The sequence below is a fragment of the Blennius ocellaris genome (genome assembly GCF_963422515.1).
Source record: "Blennius ocellaris genome assembly, chromosome: 12".
In the NCBI taxonomy this organism is placed as follows: domain Eukaryota; kingdom Metazoa; phylum Chordata; class Actinopteri; order Blenniiformes; family Blenniidae; genus Blennius; species Blennius ocellaris.
Genome location: NC_137661.1, coordinates 9,368,843 through 9,387,435, shown reverse-complemented (window position 1 = coordinate 9,387,435; position 18,593 = coordinate 9,368,843). Strand labels below are relative to the sequence as shown.

The window sequence follows — 18,593 nt, the reverse complement described above, 5'->3', positions numbered from 1 at the left end:
AGGTAAACAGATTTTGCAAGTGAGGCCTGTCCAAGTTTGCCAGATGTCTTTTTTTTTTTATAATAAATGTTTTCTGTAATTCAACCCACCACCATCACAAAAGGCTCCCTGATAAAGGTCAGAGACCCTGTATGTAGTGGCTGAAACTGCAGTCAATCGTTAAAGGAAAAGACATATAACAAAATGACCACCTGTTTGCAGATTAGATAGAAAAGTGGATTGAAAATAAATGAATATAACTGAAAACACATCGACCTCTGTAAATAGTCTAAGGACACTTCAGTCGTCCTCCAAGCGTCCTTTGCATTGGGCATTCGGAATCTGACGCGTTGTATTCATTCTATTGCCGTCACTTCTTCTCTCGCAGGTCATTGTGTGCGTTCGTTTCATGCGGCGATTATCAACAGCACATGCGTGTCGCTCTCGTGGAGCTTGTGGGAGAACTGCTCTGCGCCTCTGTCCATGGTGGTCCAGTGGTCTCCACAGAGACAGCAAGAATCTGGAGGGATTGAAGAACCATGGACCAGGATTCCCTACACAGACCGTGCTGTTCATCTCAGAAGTGATTCCTCTTCCGTCTGCGTCACCTTGATTTTTCTATTTTGACCGGTTACCAGTGTGTTTTCTTCCAAGTAAATGTCTACTTGGTCAAATTAACATGCAGCTGTTTTGATTTGTCCTGTCAGGTGACTTCTTTGCCTCTGAGGAGTATGGCTTCTACTTGTATCCAGTGTTTGCTGATGGGGAAGGGAGGCCGGTGTTCACATTGGGTATGTTTGATGGTTTCCAGCTGTGGTTAAAGCATTACATAATTCCAGCACCCTGACTTATAGCATCACATAAAGCTGAGATGTGTTTTTTGTCTTTTTGTTAAGCGACCAGAGGAGATCCTGCAGTGTACATGATGATGATGATGATCGTCTCCTTCCTTTCCATTGTTCTGTTTGCCACCTTGGTCCTTTCCCAAAACCAGTAAGAGCCTCTGAAACGGGTGGTGATAAAGCTTCAAACTTGCAGAAAAAAAAAAAAGAATTTTCCCAAATTATGTTCAGTCACAAACAAACAAAAGCTACTCTAATGAAGACAGCCAACCTTTTTTTGAGACTGTATAAGATGTCATATGTATGTTCAGTTTTTTTGACAACCTTGACAAATGATGGTAATCCTATGTGCGGTTAATCCAGAGTGAAGAGACACCTACAATAAAAAAAAAAAAAATGAGGTGACATTTAACTGGTTGCAAAGGTGAATTTGGTGATTGATGAGAGGAGGAATATGTGAGGAAAAAGAAGTGTTTACATGTTATGTCTAACCTGAATATCTGTTTTGTTTCATTTCCAGGATGAAAAAGGTTGTGTGGAAAAATGTTCCCAACCCAAAGAAGTGTTCATGGGCTCGAGGGCTGGACTTCAAAAAGGTAAATAAATGCACAAACAAACAAAAATGATGTTCAGATAAGTTTACTTGTAACTAAATTAGCAAACAATATTGATGAGAATTGTAAAGCAATTCCCAAGGTAATATCTCAGTGGCACAGCCTGTTAGTTCTTCAGAAAGAAAAGCAATAACAGAAAATATGCATTTTACCCCACTGATTATTATTTGAGCAAATTAATGATGAAACATGACAGAGCAATTAAGATATGCCAAGTAAGCCGTGCTCAGCTCAAGCATGACAATCATAACGACAATGTTATTGTCGAGTTGGTAGAATTTAAATAGTTTAGACAGGTTAAGGTGAATAATCTGCATGAAAAGGAAAACTTGTTTTTTTTACAGATGACAAAGAGGAAAAACTAATTCCAGAACACGTCACATTTGCGAGACAAAGTTAATTCTGGGAGAGGATGTTGGGGAGAAAGTGTGGACATCCCGTGATCATTTCACAGCATTAACCACGCACAGTTCAAATGTCTGTTCTATCACACGATATTTGCTGAGCACTACAAATGAGACCCCTAAATCAGACGGGGGAATCAATGATCCCCAACACATTAGGCTCAGAGGTGAAAATTTATGCTACGTCCTCCAAAAAGAAACACAACCTGTATATACGCCAGTGTAACTGTAATCCCTTGTCCTTGAAATTGATATTCTGTATAAATGGTTGATATAATAATATATGTCATTTTCAACAATAAGTTTGCACACATTGGTGAAGTGATGAAACATATTAGTACAGTTGAATATATTTCATTATCATTATATAGTCCAGGCCTTGCGGAAGCTTTATTAAAAAAAAACCAAAACATACATTTGATCCCAGCTGGTGTCACATTTTGTTTGGGTTTTTTTTTTTCATTGTGTCACGTCATCCAGACGTCTTGCTTGGATGTTTCCATGACGTCCATATGGGACGGCCTTGCAATGTCCAGGAAAGACGTACAAAAAAACATTGATTGTGGCCTCCCTGGAGACGTGTTAAAGACGTCATCTGGACCAATCATTGCTCAGTGGGATCTTCCCTTGCATTAAACGTCAACATATTATATAGGTTGATGATATTCACATCAGGGAAGATGTTTAGCACCCAACATCTGCTTTCATGCAGGAAAGCTCAGTACCGTTGTTATTTATGACATGGCCATAATCAGTGTGTATATGATTGATCTTAGGCCATTTTGGGGTGTCATTTTCAAACTTTTATCATGGGTTCCTGATTTAAAGACAGATTTTAACTTCATTGCATTGCTTCTCTCTCTTAGGTGGACGCCTATGACCACCTGTTCCGAGCTCCAGAAGGTCTGCCCTCCTGGCCACTGCTGCTGCCCCCTGAAAAAATGAGCAACGTTATCGTCGTGGACAAAACTCAAACCGCCGCCCTGATCCAAAACCCACTTGTGTCCCTGACCCCTGACCAGGCCACTGCAGCGACTATCTCCCTGTCCCCAGGATTTGACCGCAGAGTCAGCCAGTTTACAGAGAGCGAGGGTCTTCTGAGTGGAGCCCCTTCGGTAGCCAACACGCTGGATGTTTTAACCACTTTAGACCTCAGAACTGATGAATTGCAGTCCTTTTCTTCTCGGGTGGACCAGCACCAAGGAAGCACTGACACTTCGGCCCAATCCTCTGTCACGTATGCCACCGTGCTGCCCTCTGAATTGAATCAGGACCAGGAGCCATTCCATCTTCATGACAAGGAAAGTATTGGCAACAGCTCCAGTGATGAGGGCAATTTCTCCGCCAACAACTCTGACATTTCAGGATCTTTCCCCGGTGGCTTGTGGGAGCTTGACAGTTGTCGGCCTGGGGATATGGATGACCCCCGGCACGCCTGCTCTTACAACTCCGTTGAGGAGTTTTCCGAAACATCAGAACAAGAAGATGAAGTGGAGATGAAGAAGGAGAAAGAGTTATATTATCTGGGAATGGACTATCAAGCTGAGGATGAGGAGAGTGAAGACGAGGAAACAAAAACGGAGCTTCTCAAAAGTGTTTTGAACAAGGAGGGTCGTTCCATAGAGTCTCACCCACTGCTCGACCCCGAGAGCTCGAGCGAGCCGCCACCAGAGATGCCGCCCAGCTTTTCCCCGGTATACCTGCCCCAGTACAGAACTGCTGCGTACATGAGGCAACTCGCAACGCAAAAACTCGACGGCACACCTCCGCTGTAACACACCGGCGCTCCATCAAATCCTCCGTGTTGTTCACTGTGTCATGATTCTGCATTTGCCAAAGCAGATTTGCATTTGTTCCACCAGGCATAGTGAGGTGTGGAGCTGGAAAGTGTAAAAGCACCTCTCTACTTATGTGTGATTGCAATCGTTGTGGCTTTCGTGTTACATGGGAAAAGACATCAAAGGGCACGGGCCTCATTCATTGGCATTTCTTTCGTTTTTCATGAAGCATTATAGTCCACATTCTTGCGTGCGATAATTCCATCGTGCAGAATCTGTGACTGATGCGGATGATTTTGGGGGGAAAATAAAGCACATGCAGAGTGGACAGTAACAGGCCGTGTGTAGAGAAGGTACACTGGTTCATCAAGAGGGAATGCAGAGTGCCACCTGGGGAATTAAATTGTTGGCTACAATTTTGAAAAGCAGACGTGTGGAATAGTATCTTCTGTGTTTAAGTGGAAGATGAAAGAGAGCAAGAGAGTGGAAACCCCCACAATCTGCACAGTTTCGGCTTCTCAAAGTAGGTTTCACTGTGAAGTACAGCCCGACACTTGGATGCCACTTCAAAGCTCTTTGTGCCTAAATGAAGTCAGCTGATGGTGAAAGTCAGTAAGTAACTGCAGGTGTTAGGTTATGCAGTCATACGCAGCTTGTGCATTGACATCCGCATGGACTGACTCATTCAACCCAAAGTATTTTTTGTACTTTGTGCTATCCTGTAACTGACATGTGTGATGTCAATTTTTGTCCTGTGTTTGAATATTTTAAATTATACTTCTATATAAAAGGCAAAATAATTCACATTTGAATTTTAAAGATGACCAAAATTATTAAAAAGATGGGAATACAAAACAGGACGGACACAAATAAGTCTTTTAAATAAATATCTTTTCTGTATTTTTCATGGTTAAAAAAAATAAATAAAAATAAAGTATTTATTGTGAACTTTGTGTGTGTGTGTGTTTTCATTATTTGACCAAATAATAAGGGAGCTGCAGGGTAAAGAACCCAATAGTTTTGCCAGGAAGATCATACATAAAACACTGGGTGCAGGTAGGTAGGTAGTATATTTGAAAAAAATATTGGATGCAAGAGGTTTTGGGTGGAAGTCATGTGATCCGGCTGGTCTGAGTACATCATGACTGCCATTTTTTTTTTTTTTTTCAATTTCCAAAACTCCATCTTTATGTTAAATACATAAAATATGACCACTTTCTGACACTATAAATGTGTTTTTTATTCGTGATTCAGTGTTTTCCTAATAGTAATTTAAGGTTAATGTGTACTCCATACAGTAAAACACAGTAGATTCTGCTCACTTTGTCATTAAGAGAGCAATTATTTCACATCCGCCATGATTCCAAGACAAAACAGATGTAGTTTCACTTAACAGACACAAGATGTCACAAAAGCACAGTGGAGGGATTCTGTGTGCTGCTATTTCAGAGGTGCCATGCAGGCTGTGTCCTTAAAGGCGCTCTGTGCTTTCTTTTTTTTCCTCTGCCATCTCTTTTCGTATTTACCATAGAAGGCCACTATGATGAGGAGTCCTGCTGCCTCTGGAAATGAGAGGGTAAAAGGTGCTCAGGCCTGAAGCAACATCAGGTCCAGACATGGCTATACAAGGAAAGGTGACAGAGAAGGGCAAAGTCTGTTTATGGTGGCAGAGTTACTTTAAGAGGTCAAGATTAGTTTTGCTGCACTAAAACTATTGCGCTATTGTTGCTATGGGGATCAAAGACCAACAACTGTGAGACCATAGAAGAAGAATGGGCCCAGCTGTGAGCGAAACCCCATTCTGCTTAACATGAATATAGATTCTTCTGATAAGCAAGCAGTAGATCAGATGGTTTTGATTAACTACTGTTTGCACTACTTTTCTTTTTTTGGTCGACTCCATTTTTTTTTTCTACTTTAGTCAAATCTTTGCATTTCTCAGCATTTTTTCCTTTAGGATCGTCTGTCAAAAAACAACTACCTGTCATATTTTAGAATAGTTACATGATATTTGCCACCATTAAGCAAATATTGTCAATTCTTTCTGATTACTTCATCATCTGCTTAAAAAGCAGATGATATAAAGCAATGCTTGTCCAACAATCATGCAGTTGAACTGTCAAACTGCTTGATGGAGAAAACATGTAACATGGGACTGTAAGCATAAAAATGGAACAGTAAGAACCAACACATCAGTGTGTTAAACAAAAGTCATTCAGGAAGAGTGACAGGAAAATAAACAGAAAATGACAGTGTTTCCTAAACTACACCGATGCGCGGAGAAATTACAACAGTGACATTCGTACACAACTAGAGTACACTGAAAACAATATCCACGTCCCACCTCCCAATTATTTGCAGCTGCCACAGCTCAGAGTGCAGATTCAAACAGCACAGCAGAACACAGGTCGAGATTTGACTGAACACTTTTTAAAAAAGACAAAAAAAGAAAGACAAGCTGGCAGGCAGACAAAGCAAAGACAAAACGGAGCAAGGATTCAAGTGGAGCCATAAACAACAGGGTACAACAAGCAGACTTGAATATTTGAGAGCCAACCGGAAGAAAGTGAATCCAGTAAAGGTCAAACACTGACGAGGTGGTGTAAATCTCCATTAATTATACAGGTGGGGATAGGAGGCAATGAACGTGTTGAAAACGGACTTTTTTAGTTACCCAAGGCAAATTATGATCTTTCTTCAGAAGACATTAAACACCAAAGCTAAAACAAGTGACACTGCAGATTTTCTGTAACTGATTTTGTGTAATCCAATAGCCGAAAAAAAAAAATATTTAAATGTTTCTATTGGCAACCGCTTAACTGTTTTCATGTTAACCACATTGATAAACATAATTTACAGTCATTCAGTGACACTGAAAAAACAAATCCGTCATGGGCAAACAAAAGCAAACACACAATCATGCCAAAAGGCAATTCATGGAATACAATTATATTGTTGCACATGTTTTTGTGCTGTAGGAGGGAACATGAGTACACAGAGAACTACAGCAGTTAGAGCATCAACAGGCTAACTGAATGAAACAACAGAGCTGCAAACATCACAAGGTTGAGAAGTTATTAAACTAAAATGCAATTTCTAAAAAAGAATTAAGTCATCAAAATATTGTTTTTTATCATATGTCTGAATAAACCATAATGTAGATGCATTGTTTTGATGCTCCCCACATGTGAACAGGCCAGAGTCAAACAAATACATATAAAACAGCAAACAAAACTACCACATTAAGCTCCACCATTAAAGTCAACAGTTGAAATAACGAAACAAAACTGTGTGAGATGATTTCACTTATGATTTCACGCATTATTTTGCTCTTGCAATACATGTCAGTGTTCTGAAGTGGCAATATTAAAACAACGAAACCCAGCAGTCAGTAGAAAAGCTGATCGGCAAAGCAGAGTTGAGTGATTTTTCTTGATGGGTTAAGCACTTCAACACGTCACTGCACATAATGTCTGGACAACCAATAAACACCGTTCTCTCTGAGAGATAAAGTTTGAGTTTGTTAACTCATTCCAGAAACGAGTCATATTCTCCGAAAACGTGCCGTCGTGTGTTTCAGTGGTGAGCTGAGATTATCCACAGCAATAAGGAAACACCCACCACAGCTTCAGCAAAGGCAAAAAAGCACAACTTAATTGAAAAACAATATATATTTATTGTGTTAACACCCATAAAACACAATGATTGAAATCACTCATATTGTGTAAACAAAACCAGAGGAGCCGAAAACAAATGGCAGCAAGAAGGGGAATAAAAAGACGATACGTCAACATGTTTCTACAGGCATTGCCCAAACAGACGTGCACGCACACACACTCACACACACACACACACACACACACACACACACACACACACACACACACACACACACACACACACACACACGCTCTGACATCAGTGTTCATGCTCCAACTGTTGCCATCAACCCTGTTAATGTGAATCAGGAAAAAGATTTAGCAGCTTGACATTGTAAATCCCTCATTGATTGACTAGTATTAATTTGTGCAGCGATCATGAAAGGCTTGAGCTACTGATACTTATTAACGTTGGCTTTTGAAGTGGGGTAAAGGTCAGATTGTGGTGAGTTCACTGCAAAACTCTGCAACCACAGAGGAAATCCAAAGAATCTGCCTTTGCTGGTTTGTGCATGCTGCACGGGGTATTTTTCTCTCTCTCCTTCAATAAACATGAGGTGAGATAAAAGTGTGATTTGCTTGTCAGCCACCACAGCACAGCAAGCTGGGCAGACTTGTGTTCTTTGGGAATGCAAAGCCTCTCCCCTTTCTTATAATCTGCCTTGTGAGCTCTTGTTGAAGCTGGATTATTGGCAAATCAAGGTTGTCGACATTCATGAGGACAGGAGAGGAGACACAGAGAGAAAAAAAACAAAGTGCAAACCATGAAGGACTATAGTCAAAGTGGCAAAAACAGATGTGAAAGCATCTGCAGCATCAGGTGGAACGAAGACGAGGAAACAGAGAGAGGGAGGGAAAGATGTGTGGGAAAAAAAACATGTCGACAGGAGCTGTGCTGACCTCTGGGACCTTTTCTTGGGGCCCTTTCTGTGCTGGACGCCTCAGATGGGATTTGGGAGGACATGCATATTGTTCTTTCACCACATTGCTCCCAGGCGAGGCTATAAATATACAAGTAGCTAAAGCCTTACCATTCATTTCATCAGTCACCTGGAGAGATTTCATTTTGGAGCAATGACCCTTTTCAACAGTTTAAAAATCAATTTGCTACAAAAATGCTATATTCAAAACAAAACAAATAAGCGCACTTAAGATGATACCTTCTCCATGTATTCAGATAATAAAACACAGCTTGTCTAATTGCCTCTTGATTGCATTATGTAGCTTCTAAACAATTGTACATGTTTGAAATATTGTTTCACCTTTTTCATTTTTCACAGAGTGATGAAGCTTGGCCAAAATGTCTTTCCTTTTAAAACAAAATGTCACAAAAAGTTTTTCACGCATATTTACTACATCACATACGATAACAACAGTATGGTGTTTTCAGTGGCTCATGATGAAGTAGTTTATATAGCATTGCTAATGTGAAAAATCATTAACAAATGTACATTAGTTGTATCAAAGTGAAAAAGGCAAAAAGTTATGCAACAAACAAAATAAACATTAAAAAACAAACAAACATTGTAGAAATAGTGTCCAGTCATGTGATGAAATAATGTCTGGCTTTGAAAATACCAGGAAAGGAGGAGTTTTGCAGGTCCTTCAATTTGTGAAATTCTGATTATAAACAACAGTAAATAAACCCAGAGAGTAACCTATTTTGTAATTAAGCAACTGATATTGATGCATATTGTCCAACAATTACAGTTTGGCAGCATTATGCCAGTCAATCTACATACAGTTTCTTTGTTGTTGGGTTGTTGTTTTTTTTGTTTGTTTTGTTTTATTAACAATTGGGTCACTCTAGCCCACTGGTGACAAACAGGCTGTCAGTATTAAAGCATGCCATCCTTGTCTATTCAGATTTATTATCCTGATTGCAGGAGGAAAGAGGACCATTAGCCCACATTTTTGTAGGCCACAAACTGACATTGAAGAAAAACCATTAGCCCAATCATCTACATGGTAAAACACGCCCGCTTGTTTGTAGGAGAAAACGTGAGCTGCACAAGAGTCTTTGGGAGGAACCTGGGGCATCTCATTGGTTCGGCCTCATCTGTTGTAAGTGGGTCGGATGAACGAAATGCCTCCAGATCAGACAGAGTGTGTGTCACAAAGCATGCTTGTCTCTGGCTAACAGGGTGAAAGAGGTTCTGCTCAATGGCCCCCTTTTCACTCCGACACTCAATTAAGGCCTAATTGCTTTGGGGTCTATGAGGGGCATGTGGAAACACAACACCCCAGGCTTCTGTGCACTTGCTCTCTATTTTTGACTCCCCCTCTAGAAGTATTCCTTTGATGTGTGAGCAGCCAAGTTCCACTGAATGCAATGGGATGATAGCCTATTTTCCCTTTGAACATGAGCATCAGTTGTGGACAATTATTTGAGTATTTTCACAGTTCAATTGACTCACAGATGAAGTAGGAACTGGCAGGAGCTACCAAACAGGATAGAGTGGTTTCCAGTTAAGTGCAGATATAGATCCTTTTTTGATCATTAGTATCGATTCACTTCCCTTCAGAGTTCTCATGAGTGCATGAGAAAGAGAGATATTCCAAAGAGCTGTGTCAGCAGCAAATATCATCTCCTTACGATGTGGTGCTTTGCTGTAATGCATTACTGGAAAGTTCCATCAAACCAATACAGTAATGTAACAGCAATAGCATTGTGAAAACTCCCAGACCATCTAAACTAAGCTAACAATAATCTGCAGTCTCACGTCAGTGGATTTTTTTAAGCTTGCATAAACTATTGACTATGGTGAGACACTTTTATTAATAATTTGTAGGGTATTCCTTTAGGAAGGATACAATCTATCATTCCACTGTGATTATAGTTACTTTACTTCAAGGACTGAACAAAACACATTGAATACATATATTTTAAAATCCAAATGAACTAGAGCTTCCAACTCTCACACACCGAGAGTCAAACTGCTATAAACTCTAAGATCATAAGCAGCACATGCTAAATAGCCAGTCACGGTTGAAGACAGACACTCTAAACAATTTCACACTGAAAAATGTGTTTTTTAATGACCAATAATAACCAATATTGCTCTTGTTTTCATGAATGTGAAATGTATTTATTTATTCATTTATTCATTCTGTCAACTGCTATAGATGTGACTGGAGATTTAGAGGCACGTGGCAGCGCCATACACATCCACAACAGCCTGGCACCTCCTTGTCATGCTGGTCACAAACAAACTCCTGCAGGATGACTTTTTTTAACCATACATTTGTCTCAGGCCAGCCATCAAGTAGATCCCCTCAAGTGTTCAATGGGATTAAGGCCTGGACTGCTGGTATGACATGTTTTCCTCCCAATTACTGTCAGATATAAGTATATTGTCCAACCACTGAACATGAATTCCTCCAGATGTTTAGTTTTCAGCTCACGTGTTGGTGATCCCAGAGCAAAAGGCCTTGTGGAAGTTTATAAGACAAGCGATTAACAGTGTGCAGTCTGTTCTCGATTACCCTATACAAAGACACCTCAGACATATTGTCATACAATATAGCTTGCAGCTCTCAGTTAGGTACTGATAGAGTGAGGAATAGTCTTTTTTTTGGGAGGGAGGCTTGTCTTCTTGAAACGCCCACGTTGCATTTCCATGTTCTGTACTCTGTTGCGAGCCCAATCGTCAACCTGATTTCCATGTTCTACAAAAAGTGCTTCAACTCGGTTTTGGAGAACGCCAAATTAAAGTAGTCACATCACATGGGCCCTATCTAGATCAGTCGAATATGGCATGATGATTCTTGGAGTACACACTGTCTGATCGCTGAAGCAGGCCTCATACTCACTGATGCTGAACACCAAAAGCAGACACCTGCTCAATCAGACATGATTGTTACCAGGGATAACGGCAGCTTAAATAAAAAGTAATGCAAATGCATCACAGGAGCAACAGCAAGGCTGTTTTCAAATGGTACAAGCTTTATGTATAATATACAAAATGCATTACATTTTGTTTTCAGTTGTAAATTTCTTTCAGTAAAATATGCACATAAAATGAGCTTAGTATGCTCCATATTAGTTTTATTTTGTATGTTGTGCCACAGCCTGCATCAAACGGTGACCCATCCGATTTCTCGGGTGCGGAGGGTTTGTCCATGATACAGTGCTCCAGGGAGCTGATGGAGGCCAAGGGTGGTGACCTGTCTGCAGTGGGGATTGAACCTCTAACCTCGAGGCCAAACACTGTTCAAATTAGGACTGAGTTACTGATGGTTGGAGCTGGATGAGATTAGACAACTCGATACTCCTATCAGACTCTTCATGACACAGGAGGCTTCATCATTCACTTTAAAATAAAGTGAAAGTAAACAAAAACAGACTCAAAAGCAGAATGGATTACTATTATTTATAACTAAATATAGTTTAATGAAGATACATTTAGACGAGTGTAACTCGAAAGGGTTTTTGACCTTCACTAGATTATCTCATAATGTGATGTCCTCAGGGTAACATTAACTGTACCAGAGACAAACCCTCTGCAGCAGAATGTTGTCCTCCGTCAACAAACTACGTTTCTGGCTTTGACACTGTCCGATCACATCTTTATTTTCTTCATCTTCTCAAAATGTCGTGGAAAATGTTTCTGCCCAAGAAAATTAGGGTTTGAATTGGCAAAGCTGCATGTGAAACAGTGACAGAAAAAAGTAAGACTGAACCTACTTTTCTACATTATGAAACTTTGTGAAAATATATGTTCAGATGCACAAACGTAAAGAATCATATGTGATGGTTTAAGCATGTTTTCTTATTATTATTATTATTGTCAATGTACTTTGTACATTGCATTGTAATGCATATGCAACATTCGCACTATGCAATACTTTTTACCTTCTAAAATAAATAGTCATGTTGGTAGAGGGGTGATGATCAAATTAAGTTTTTGTAATTGACATACTGACATGTTGAGTATATCATCTTCATATGGAGCAGCTCATTTTCAACATTCAATCTATTTTTAATTGTTTTCATGTCATTCTTTAATTACATCTTCATGTCTTCTCTTTGTTCCTTCCATCAGTTCATCCGACAGACATGAATCCACCTCAACAAAGAGCGAGATGCTGTGACTGAAGAGTTAGGCTGAGAAATTAACACACTCGCATGCAAACACAAAGCAGATGGCTTCGTCTCCAAGGTGTTATGAGTTACGCAGCATCTTGGTGTAGACATTAGAAACTCAAACAACCATTCCCAAAATGCTGATCTCTGCTGACCTTGACCCACGATGGAATTACGTCAATTGGTGGGAACGCTGTGGCCTAAATCTGCCCCTTTGTTTGTTTCCCGCAGCGTCCTGTAGGGCCCAGAGACCTCTGCAGCAAAAACATTCAACGGTAGCAGGCAGCCCATGGGACGGCTGCGTGCATTCCCCCGTCCGGGAACATCCCAACACACTGTCAGGGGATCCAAGGAGTCGTTAAAGTATGAGGGAGGAAGAAATGACTGGATAAATAACATCTAAACTTCTTGCAGCAGGTTGACCAGTATGACAGATGAAGCACAACACCTTTCATTGAATTCACAAACCTCTACACCAATAGAAAAATATCACCAGTTTGAATGGATAGAGGGGCTCTCAATGAGAAAGAAAGTTAATCTGCCAAGTGAAGGTGAAATTAAAGTCTCTTTTCAATATATTTTTAAAAGTTGCAAGACATAAACTGGTATTGAGCTCACAGGCAGTTTATTTCATTTTTTGCATTTTGACAATTGGCTTTCATACAAATGTATTCAAGGGGCTTGGTGGGAAAGTGGTTTGCACCAGCTTGACATTTATGAGAATCTGTATTAGAATCTGATAAATAATCTAATATATTACTTTGCGCGTTCTTCATGTTCTTCGTGTGGGTTTTCTACATGTATTCCAAGTAATGTTTGGTTTCCCGTCACGTGGCATTTTGTATAAACTTTGGATTAAATTAGCAGCCTATCCAAGTTGTATTCTTCCTTGTCAGCTGTTGTAGGGGAGATTACCTCCCTGACATAAGGTATAAGGTATAAGTAGAAAACGTATGGATTGATGGAGGAAATGTAAAAAAACAAATAACAAAAATTGTCCAATTTCAAAGCTCGTTAACGAAACAAAACTCAAAAACCAACCTATTGCTCAGAAAATTCTAAAGAACAGATAAACCAAGTGTTGGTCGCAAAACGCCAACAACGATTTCTGGTGGAGATGGGAATCAAACCTGCAACCTTCCGAGGGGGAGATGACCACTCTCCCAAGAGGACGCCGTGTCGCCCCCAAGGAAAAAACATTTAAATATTGGAGTAAGTCCTCAGTTACAATCAAAATGCCACAAAACATGTATGTTGTCATTGCAATGAGCTAATTGTAAGAAGGAAATCATCCAAATTAAGTTTTACTATCAAAAGCATGGTTATTGCTATACGATTGTGGAAGATGAGGAAAACAGCATCATTTTGTTTAAACACTGATGAAAGTCAGCATTGCCTTGAATTGTGAGGTCAGCTGTGTTATAATTTACTGCTTTTTCGGAGCTGCACACACCACATTTGATAAAAAGCAAAATGAAGTTACTCTGGGGAGATGTCTTTGTGGTAGTCAACTTTGCCTGCAGGCATCAAAGAGATGTCTTAGATAAGCTCAGTATCTTGTAGCTGTACCACTTTTATTGTATCTTGTACTTTATGCCTTATGAAATTTTATTCCTGCTTCGTGTCAGAGCGTGAAGAGAAGGAAAACTGTGATGCCTGCATTGAGTCACAAAATCCACATTAAATTATATTTCATCGGCTCCAATAAGGTCCAATTGTGTGAGGTCATTCTCTTTCTTATTTGGCACTCGGTATAAACCGTGAAGTGAAAAGAACAGTTTGACTCACTCTGTAACCGCTCACATTTTCAAAGCTATTCAGCAAGGCTTGAATATGTTCTGTACTGTAATCAGCAATTACACATCACTTTGATTCTCATTTACATATAACTTCATGCAATTTTGTACCTAAAATGTATTTGTGTCATGACGCTGCGGATGTTCTGGTAATGGGCAGCCTTGTGCAGTAAATCAGTTGTGTGTGAGATTTCCTCTCCTGCCACACTGAGTGTGGGAGGATGGCCTGTGGAGCGTTTTTCTCTCCAGTTCTGAAAGGCTCAAAAGTATGTTGAATGGTTGCTGCCATGACACTGGCATACTTGAAGACATTCGTGGTGCTGTGCAGCTGGAATCTGTGGCAACCATTGACCCTAACCTGATCGGAAGGGTGACGGGGTTGGTTAACTGTTCAGGCAAATAACTCTGACATTACATTTAATCGACGCATCAGTTTATCCCTCTTCCAGTAAACAACAGTTAAGTGAAATAGAAACAGCTGCTCAAGCTGAATACATTTTCAGATTATTCTAATGCTAAAAACAATCAGCTGAGTGAGTACAGAAAGACAACCAGAAGAGCAAACTGTTGCTTTGAGTTTCACCCAAATAAGATAAAATGTGCAATACATGTTGTATTTACAGAACAAAGCCTCTGTTGTTGAGATCTGAGGGATCATGCAATATGTGTCATTGCAATTAATTACAGTTTGAAGCACACAAAAACAAAAGCAACACAAGAGCAAATTAATCAACAGTGGTTAAACACTGCCACGGAAACATAGTAAGAACAGCAACTCTGGCTATTCTGTTATGAAGCAAGACCACAGACTCCAGTGAAGCTAAATTCCTAATATCACAGAACAACAGCTTTGCCAGATTGACACAATGCATAGAAATATTAAATTCATATCGATTCCCGGCCAAATCAAAAGCAACATTTGGTTATTGTGATTTGGAGTGGCAGTGGTGGGGCCATTGAGTTTTACTTCAGCTACAACACATACAATTTAAAGTTAATCCCAATTTCTGTAAATTGTAATTTACTATTGTTGGTTTGTATATATATATATATATATATGCACATACACTATACCTTCTACTTTCATTTTTCATGTGTCTTTCCTGGTATGTATTACCTAACGGTATAAGCTTTTGTTGAAATGTCAGCAAAAAAAAATCCATTAATGCAAGTCTTCCCTCTTCGTAAGCAAAACCCTGCTCTATCCCCACTGTCACACTGCATTTACAACCTCCCTGCTTTATTGGGGTGCACGCCATACACATGCTCCCCACTGTGAAGGAAAACATGCTGAAGTACTGTTAAAAACACCCAAGTTTCAGTGGCGGAATTTATATAACCACTTGATTAAGTGCGAGTTAAAGGCTGCTGCTCTATTGTCTGCACGGCATCAGCAGGTCTGATGGCTTCTTGTGGTTGTTGGTTATAAAATGAAAGTCTGTGCTGACGCAGACTCCAACACCAGCTGCAACCACTTAGTGTTCTTCAATCAGCAGAGCCGTGCATTACCAGACAACACCACTGTCTCCTGGACATTGAAAATCAATGGCTGACACCGACACCAGCTCACAGTAAAATACAGCAGTGAATGTGAACACGGCTACAATTTGTCAGCACTTGTTTGTACGTGGTTTAGAAAGCACGTTCTTGGAAAGCTTATATTCCACAATACCCTAAAACGTAAACAAATCTGCTTAAATGTAACCCAATTCAAATCCACCTAGAAAGGCTATAAACCTCATTTACAGCTGAGCTGTATTTGTTGGTTTGTTTAAGCTTCACTTTCCATCAGCTTTTCCACAGCTGAGCCATGACAGCTGGCTGTCTTAGCTTTTAACCGCCCAGAGGGCATTTTTCACACTTGTCCTCTCACAACCTTCTCTCCCACACACCCTGCTGTTTTCAGCTCAATCTGTTGAGTACCAGCTTATGCTGAGATCAGCAGAAAAAAGCATAACTACACCACATCCCAATCCATCATACTTCATAATCTCCTATTTTAGTCTATTGTAAATAAGTTGTCCCGCAAAAAATAGAATATCATCTTCTTCAATTGAACTATTTAAAGCAGAACCTTTTTTTTCTTCTTCTGTTTGGAGTTTCTGCTTGAAAGCTGGAATCCAAAATGGGTTGAGAAAATGACACTGCATGTATTTTTGTATTGGCTAATTCATTTGTTTGGTGTTGGCTTCTTGTAACAGAGGCTCTGCTGTTTAATTTCGTACGTTGAAAGTGTACAAGTTTGATTGACTACAACTGAAATATGTCACCTCGTCACATATTCATGGCTCACGGGGAGGAATCCTGGTACTTTATATGATTTTTTGACTAATTAAAACAGCCCTTCATGCATTGACACAGAGAAGCAGAGATTCACACATCCTGTACACATTCACACATATGGTCAGCTTGGAGAGACTGATTATTTTCACAAGCATCTCAATAGATTGTGGGAGGAAGTCAGACATGCACAGAAAGAAAACGCCACATGGCTCATCTTGCTTTGATATGACAGTGCTGAAGGCTGTAGCTGTAGTTAGGTCAGGTTGAATATTGTTGATTTACACATCCACAATGCTTTGCTGGGCTTTGCTGGAAACCGCTCCACTTGTGATCTGATACAGGTCAATTCCATTTTATTCTGGGGAGCAAGTTCTACACTCTCATTTTCTGATCAGTAGATTTGCACAAAGCTGTGGATAAATATGATTGTGTTTTATTCTGAACCCAGGTATGAAATCAATCACATGATCTCACTGGTATTGTTGCTTATGTTTTGTTTTTCTCATTCAGTTGAAATAAACCTAAAATTACTCTATTTTAATAATATACAGATATATTTTTTTATAATAGGATGCATAAATATGGGAAGAGCCGATGGTTTTTGAATAATATGTGCATATATACTGCTTTTAGACAATTCCTTTGAGTGGTGGCCAGTGATTCTTTCTCCATTTTCAATCGAAGCGTTCTGCATTATCATTGAAGAAGTCACTGAGTGGCTTTAAGTGCTAATGGATGTGTATTGATACATTTTTGCAGAAGGGCTGAGTCAGCTATTGATCTGGAAGCTCTGTGTAGTTTGTTTACATTAAGAGTTCAGGAGAAAGAAATGTCTTTAATTTGTAATCACTGCATAAGCTTGTATGATTTCCGCACTACTCAATATAAATCTCAACACCAAATCTCATACGGTACTCAGGTCAGGTACTCCCATCAGTTCCCTGGGTTTAGAAGAGGAAGGAAGAAAACAGTGGGACACCCCGAGGGGAGGCTTCCTTTCAGCTGTGCGCTGTGCACTTGGCTCAATATTTATCCTTCTCTCTGCGGCAAGGCCGGCACAGACAGTCTAAGAGTCTAAAACGACCCAAAGTTGCCAGCTTCACAACATTTTATGGGACTAACAGAGAGTCTGACATGTTAGAGAGAGCAGCAGGGACTGAGAGCAAAAGGACATAAAGCAACTAAAAGTGATTTACTTTGCAGAAGGCACAAATGTTGAATTCTTACAGGACTGAAAGATAGATTTGGAATTTGAAGTGAACAAAACTGGCTGTAACTGGCTTTAAGTTTATGATTTGTTCTACTTGTATATTCACTGTTTACATTTTTCTCATCCATTAAGAGAAGTATGATGATTAAACTCAAATTTTCCTCTTCTGCAGATTGTGAATTTTACATTGAAATGAAAAAAAAAAAAGATGAGGCGCCATTAGTGTTATAAATGAGGTGGACATTATGGACGAAACTCAAAATGCTATATCTGGTGGATAACTATCCTTGCCCATCGCCCAGAACCCATCACCCCACTGTGAAACATGGAGGTGGCAGCATGATGCTGTGGGGATGCTTTTCTTCTGGAGAGACAGGTGGGCTGGTCACAATGGATGGGACGATGGATGGAGCTGTAAGATTCTTTAAAAATGCCGGCTGTTTTGTTGACAGATATGCTAATACATTTTTTGTTCATCTGGATGAATAATCAATACACTTTTTTGATTTGCTATGAGGTCATAGTTTAGTCTCATTTAGGTTTGAGATTTTAGAGCTGGCTGGGCTGCAGAAGATCTTTCTTTGACTCAAGATTTTTGGGAATTCTTGAGTTTGAGATAGGCTGATCTAAAGAGCAGTATGTCAGTGGTGGTGCTACAGCATGCAACATTGTCTTATGTAGACACGATAGCAAGAGGCCTGCTCAACCTCATTGTCATGGCAACCTGTGTTCATGTGGCTACCCACCAGTATGTGTAATCATGCAGTTTGTCTTGTGACCAGAATAGCTTGATGGCTCAGACACCTGAAGCCAAAGCAAACACATCACGCACTGGGTACCTGATCAACTCTGAGCATCAATTGGACTGAATGGATGTGTTTCAGAGTGCCAAGTTGCATTTTAGCTTTCAACCCTAAAAAGATTTGTGAGAGTGATGAAAAG

The 18,593-nt window shown here is 39.9% G+C and overlaps 1 protein-coding gene across 3 annotated transcripts in view; it reads left to right on the top strand.

Moving 5' to 3' along the window:
- Nucleotides 1-4,517, top strand: part of lepr (leptin receptor) — a 36,455-nt gene extending 31,938 nt beyond the window's left edge. For all 3 annotated transcript variants that reach the window (XM_080505799.1, XM_080505797.1, XM_080505798.1), the window contains 5 exons: nucleotides 368-562; nucleotides 687-770; nucleotides 876-972; nucleotides 1,342-1,417; nucleotides 2,706-4,517. In XM_080505799.1, coding sequence (XP_080361925.1) covers nucleotides 368-562; nucleotides 687-770; nucleotides 876-972; nucleotides 1,342-1,417; nucleotides 2,706-3,614 — 1,361 coding nt within the window. In that variant the 3' untranslated portion in view covers nucleotides 3,615-4,517. The remainder of the gene's footprint in view (nucleotides 1-367; nucleotides 563-686; nucleotides 771-875; nucleotides 973-1,341; nucleotides 1,418-2,705) is intronic.
- Nucleotides 4,518-18,593: the final 14,076 nt, after the last annotated feature.